Below are 6,806 nucleotides of genomic sequence, written 5' to 3'. Positions count from 1 at the left end.
GTGACATTTTTTAATTGTACATCCATAATTAGATTGCCAGGAGTATGTATTTTACTAAATAAAAGGTTATAAAATATGCAGCCAGTCTATTACAGAGTGCAGTCAAGCCACTTATATCAGCGATCTGAAAGGGATAGAAGTTCCAGACCTCTGTCTCTCAGTCCTCATTGAAGACTGCAGTCTGAGATAAGGGCTACTGGAAAGAAATAAATACAAATAATATTGAATTGTTAGAAGTTGGTGTATGTGAAGCTTTTTACTGTGATGTGCCCCAGTTCACAAGCTATAGTTTGGAAAGGTACATTATGCTATAAGACCATTTGTCATGAAAGGAGAGATGGACTGGTCAGATGCTTCATTTGAACTGTTGTTGGTCATGGGATTGTTTTTCATCTTGGAAAAGATGGTGAGCTCCACAATCCCGTTGATGACATCCTCCGATAGTGACCACCCAAGGAAATGCATGATCGATTTCCTGTCTCAGGTTCTGGCAGGGAAGAGAAGCCGTGAAAGCGTGGTAAGGCGGAGATCTGATTTTATGTTTTAATTGTTTACTCAAATCGTGTTACCAGAAACTTGATTTGCCGAAAATGTATTCAAATAGCCCTTCAAAAGGGAAACTTTCAATTCTGGTAGTAATACTATTAAAGGCTGAAATTATATCCATCTGTGTCTATGTCTATTATGTAGAGCAGGGGTTCCCAACCCTGCTCCTGGAGGACCCTCTACTCTGCTGGGTTTTGTTCCAAACGAGCTCTCAATTACTTAATTGAACCTTAATTAAAGTAACAATCTGCTCAGATTTGACTTTTTAAATTGGGTAATAAAATTGTTGGTTCTTTAATACATTTATACAATTCTATTCTTAATTTAAAACCCCTACTGTTTAAAATAATGTTCTGATTTAGGAAATTATTAGTTAAATTAAGGTTCAATTAAGTAATCGAGAGCTTGGTAAAAAAACAACAAAAATAACAGCTGTGTTGGGGCCCCTCCAGGACCAGGGCTGGACACCCCCTGATGTAGATCAAGTGCATTGTTTTGATTTAGAAAATAATGAGTATTCTATTTTTATAACATAGAACATTTTATTAAATAAAGTCTTAATCTCTAGTGTAATGGGTGTACCGCTAATGTGGAGTGCTGTCATTTAGGTGTAACAGTCCGTTGCTCTTTACCTCTTTCCTGTCTTCATAGAACAGATACAGCAGCTTCCTCTGGTCTTTTGCTGCCCAAGTAGCCCTTCACGTGGTACAATGATGCAATGAGCCCCTTACCACTGAGGGAATGGGGAGAAAAAACACAATTTGCTAGCTCAGTAACCGACCTCTCCCTGAAACGAACGTGAAGAGCGAAATAAAAAAATAAAAAAGCTGGCAACATACGCTGGCCCTTCATGAACTTCTCATGATACTCTTCCCAAGTTCCAGGCTCCGGTCAAGACATCTGGTCGAAATGTGTGTCCTTCTCATTGCGTGCCACATAAATCACCTGGAATTCGGTTTAAACCTATCTGTTACTGTGGTAAGGGTGACAACATAATGTCACCCCGAAATGCTCTTTAAGACATACAAGGTTGTATTATTATTGTATTGTACTGTATTGCACTATATTATTGCACTTTTTATTGCTCTGAGATTTTGTAAGTTGCCCTGGACAAGGGCATCTACTAAGAAATACATTATTATTATTATTATTATTATTATTATTATTATTATTATTATTATTATTAATAGGGATTCAGGAGGAAACTGTAGGAGAAAAAAGACTCTTCAACCTTCAACCTTCAAGCCCACAACCCAAACAGAGCTTTAGTGTGGTACCTAAGATGCACACTAATATTAATGTTATTTTCTCAAGACCAGGCTCTCTAGCTGTAGATCCTTCTTTTCCATATTTCAACACAACTTCTGGGCAACTTCAAAAAAATAAAAAAATAAAAAATTCTCTCCCGTTGAATATGTATATAATTGTATGTATATACAGCTCAATTGAGAGTGGTCTTAAGTCAGAAACTCCAAGAAATCTAAACAAATGCCTATTTCTACAGAAGCCTGCCACACAACAGAAACCTTGTGTTCTCTATCTCGCCTGCTTTAGTGTACGTGGCTATAATCAAGTCACCCGAATGTGCCTGGAACATTGCAGTTCGGTCCATAATCTTTTCTTCAGGTTGAACAAATGCGATTCCCTTCAAGGTTATCAGTGGCAAAAGATGTTCTCTACTGCTCACATTGAGTCTTCCAGAGCTGTGCGTCTCCTGTATCTCCTTCTTTGTGAGACTCACGAAAAGCCTTCTAAAGTATTCTTTAACTGAACAGAAAGATGCAGATGTTTTGTTTCTTGGGTTGAGTCCATAAGAACTGCATTTATTTTTTCCCCATGTGTCTGTGTAAACTAGGTCACTGGCTACGGTACTGTGCTATAGTTCAACCCTAATTCCCAAAATAACAGGGTGTTACAAGAACCAGTTTTTACAAGCAATGTGGGCTTTATACATCTTACAAGCCCCCATTATATTAAACATTACATATGCCTTAATATTTCCCTGGTTTAGCTATATATGGGTCTTCCTGAGCAGTTTTCAGGCAGAAACTGAGCTTCCACTCCTCACAGGACAGACATGGGCCCGTTATCTTTCTCTCCTGCCTGCTCTGCATAAACGTGCCTGTAGTTTGTAACTTCTCCAAGACTGTTCTTGAGATCGCCTCTCGAACACCTCTTCTGTGCGGCCACTCATAATAAATTCCCCTTAATTGAAAATACATCTCTCGATTATTTGGACTCTTCAAGTCCTAATACATTAACGTCAGTTTTTGTCATGTCATGACCCTTAATAAAAATAAAAATAAAATAAGAACAGATATAGTGTAATTTAATTTAAAAAGCATTTACATTCTTAACTTCAGTTAGATATCGAAATTTGACATGCCATTTCTTTGTTCTTTTTCAATTAGAGAGAAACGTCAATTGGAATGGCAAGTTACATGAATATTGTTCTAAATATGATAGACCTACCTGTCAACTGCAACAATGTTATGAAATAAATCCATAGAGGAATCTTTAATTTCAAAGGAAGTTGCATAGTATTAACTACAATTAATAAAATGCCAAATCTGGATTAGTATCGTATTATATTCCAAGTCAATAACAACCACAAGATAATTCCTTCAGTGCTAACAAAATAAATATAAGCTTGTAAATTCACCAATCTATTTAGGTTACTTTTGCAAAATTAAAAGGTTCCAATTCAGAACTCAGTTTCTTGGTTTCAAAACACCCTGCAACAAATAATTTGACTATGAAAAAGGGACATTAATTACCAGCATAACCTGTGGAAGAAAGGTTTTCTGTGTAATTTGTGGTGACTTACAGATCTGGGCTTGGCCTGCAGTGGATCGTCTCTGCAGCAGGTGTGTTGGGTGCCGTTCAGCTGAATGTATGTAGAAGTATTTTAGGTATGGTGGAGCTTGCTTGGGGTTCATCATCCTGATTTGGTAGGAAAAGGAATCATGCTACCAGTCTGGTAAAATGTTTAATTCATAGGATAATGTCATAACATCTGAGATCCATGTCTGTAGATATACCAGAATTACATTATTTTCAAGAATATCAGTTGTGTTCAAAACTTTTTTACACTGTATGGACATATATTGGCAATTATATAATGTGTGTGTGTGTGTTTATATAACATTTTAAATTATTTAACTATGCATGAATATACTACACAATTAGTAGAAGGTTTCTCAATTTGTACAATGTGGACACAAGTTTACAAGATGGAATACTCTATACATTCTAGATATCTGTGTTCTTTCTTTGTTTTTTATTGCATAATTGTAGATGCAGTTTTTATTCATTTGCTTGTACATATTACTGTAAGTCACCCCTGAGTAAGGGCATCTGCTGAGAAAATACATATATGAAGAAAATATGCATATCTAACAACACTATCCTGTATGTTTACAATCATTAATGGAAACTGGTTGGTCTTCCCTAGATTAAACTTCTCGATTTTTATCTTCTGAACGACAATAAAAGAAAACACCTGTGGACTTTGATCTTAGATCTTGATTATCTTCCTGTTACTTCCTGTTTTTTTTTTTTTTTTTTTAACTTTCCTCTGTTTGCTTTCCTGAAGCTGACAAACACGGAAGCAAGCAAAACATCATACAATGTCTCTCTCTAAACCAGAACGGCATTTCCTAGATGAACTGAGCTGCCCGATCTGTCTGCAGCTCTTCTCTGAGCCGGTCCTGCTGCCCTGTGGTCATAACTTCTGTGTCTCCTGTATCGAGGGAGTGATTGAGCAAGAGAGTGGGAGAGGACGGCACGCCTGCCCCGAGTGCCAGAGTGAGTACAGGGGGAGAGCAGCGCTGCAGAGGAGCTTCAAGCTCTGTAACATTGTGGAGGGATACAAAGCCAGCCAGGGCTCCGGCGACTCTGAGGTACTCTGCATTATGTGTCTAGAGAATCCTCTCCCGGCAGTAAAGACATGCCTGAAGTGTGAGACCTCAATGTGTTCCCTGCATCTTCATCTGCACACAAAGAAATTGTCTTTCCAGAACCACACTCTGGTAGGGGCCATTCTACTCTCCTGCCCCAGCCGGGCCCAGATGATGAACCAGCCACAGAGTCAAGTACCAGACCCTGCTGAACTGCAATCCAGACTGGACTCCCAGATGAAGGAAATCGCAGCCAACCTGAAGACTATCGAGTTGCTCTTGCAGAATGGAGAGAAGACAAAAGCCGCAGTGAAAGCCACCAACTCTGAACTCAAACAGAAGGCCGTGGGGCTGTTGGACCACATGGTGGAGCTGGTGAAGAGCTACAGATCCCAGGTGATTGAACTGATTGACACAGAGCAGAGCCTGAGTGAGGAGAGCCTGCAGGGGAGCATGCACCAAGTGGCTGAGCAGCAGGAGCTTCTGAAGGCCACACAGCTCCAGGCCCAATCAGTCCTGGCTGAGCAGGACGAGAGTGTGTTGGCTCAGAAGCTCGCAGCCATCGAAACTCCAATAACCGAAGTCCTGAAGCAACCTCTGAAAGAACCATGTGTAGCACATTCAAACCCAAAGAGTGTTTGCTACAGCCTGCAGGAGAAGCACACAGAATTCTGGACAGAGGAGGCCAAGTTGCAGAGAGCTCTGAGGGCTCTGATGATTCCTTCAGAGGTCACGTTTGACCCCAACACAGTTCACCCCAGCCTCCTTCTCTCTGAGGACCTCAGGACAGTGACATACACCACCACAAAACAAATGTACCCCAATCACCCTGAGAGGTTCAGCAGCTTTTTCCAATTCCTGAGCTCCCAGAGCTTCACGTGTGGAAAACATTCGTGGGAGGTGGAGGCCAAGGACTGTGACTGGGCTGTGGGGGTGTGTTATAAGGGTGTGAGCCGCACAGGCATGGCCAGTGGTCTGGAAAGCAGTGCGGTGTCCTGGTGTCTTCTCTGGACAAACAACATGATTTGGGCCTATGGTCAGGGTAAAGGCACTTCCCTGAAGAAAGCCACTCATCTTACAAAGGTTGAGGTGGCACTGAACTATGAGACTGGGACAGTGTCCTTTCACAGCATTAGAGATCAAAGGGTTCACCTGCACACTTTTAACACAACCTTTACAGAACCGGTGCATCTTGGCTTTCGCATTGTGTCCTGTAGGCCAAAAGCTCAGATAACTGTGCATTTGTGATTAACTAAAGAAGGATGGAGATGGAGATATATGAAATGTTATGAGAGCCTTACAAACCTGTTGTTTATGGACATGTTTTGCAAAAAAATACAGTTTAGTCATGTGAAATCTAAATATTAATAACAATTTGCAGGATATCTGCATTTCATTAATTTACTCAGAATGCAGTGTGGAGTTGTTAGGGTTCTGGACTCATAAGTGCAGGATTCGTGCAAGGGCGTGGGTTCAATCCCAGCTGGGATTGTTCCAGTAAAAGCACAGCTGTATAAATGGATAAATACAGCTCTGGAAAAAATTAAGAGACCCCTGCATTTTATATTCCATTTATATTTTTATTTGGAATTTGGGAGAAATGTCAGAAGTTTATAGAATAAAACAAAAATGTTAATTTTACCCAAACACATACCTATATACAGTAAAACCAGAGAAACTGATAATGTTGCAGTGATCTCTGAATTGTTTCCAGAGCTGTATACATTAAAAAGAGTGATATATTGTAACTATTGTAAGTCACCCTGGATAAGGGTGTCAGCTAAGAAATATACCAATAATATTTATCTACTAAAGTTTATGAATGTTGTGGTAACAATAAAAAAAAAAACTGTATGCAATTAAAAATAATAATAATAATAATAATAATAATAATAATAATAATAATAATAGAATACATTTAATCTGTTTCTTGGTGTTCAATGTTCACAATCAGATGGCTAGTTACATTTTTCATTACAACTTGTGAATGATGCATTTTGTTGATTCCGTTTTAGTTTTTTAACAAATAAGAAGGAAACACTTTGACATAAACATGTTTGTGATGCAGCATCTTTACCCTTTAAAGCTATAGAACAAATGAATGGTGAAAAAAGTGTTTTACATATACATTTTATATTAAGCAATTTCAAACTACTTATGCTCTATATCAAGTTAAAACAAACTGCTCAGTCAACAATGTCTCGGTCTTCTCCTGGCTTGCACATTGTTTCCCCAAATTCTGTTTTTATATATTGTTCTTTTGCCTGAATCATGCCTACATTACATTTACTTCCAAATGAATCGTAGAAATGCTGTGCTACTGATAATACTAATTAAAATACAAAAAATAGTGATAATGGA

General features: G+C 38.9%; 1 protein-coding gene across 1 annotated transcript; it reads left to right on the top strand.

Moving 5' to 3' along the window:
- Positions 1-752: 752 nt before the first annotated feature.
- On the top strand, positions 753-6,290 carry trim107 (tripartite motif containing 107). The gene has a single exon (XM_066702603.1). The coding sequence runs from the start codon at positions 4,176-4,178 to the stop codon at positions 5,691-5,693; it is 1,518 nt and encodes a 505-aa protein (XP_066558700.1). The 5' UTR covers positions 753-4,175; the 3' UTR covers positions 5,694-6,290.
- The last annotated feature ends 516 nt before the right edge of the window (positions 6,291-6,806 follow it).

This window comes from Amia ocellicauda, chromosome 4, assembly GCF_036373705.1.
Source record: "Amia ocellicauda isolate fAmiCal2 chromosome 4, fAmiCal2.hap1, whole genome shotgun sequence".
NCBI classification, from domain to species: Eukaryota; Metazoa; Chordata; class Actinopteri; order Amiiformes; family Amiidae; genus Amia; species Amia ocellicauda.
The sequence above is the reverse complement of the archived record's forward strand: the minus strand, read 5'-3'. Positions and strand labels throughout refer to the sequence as shown.

Coding starts and splice junctions, on each gene's coding strand:
- trim107 (XM_066702603.1), top strand. CDS start 4,176: ATGTCTCTCTCTAAACCAGAACGGCATTTCCTAGATGAACTGAGCTGC.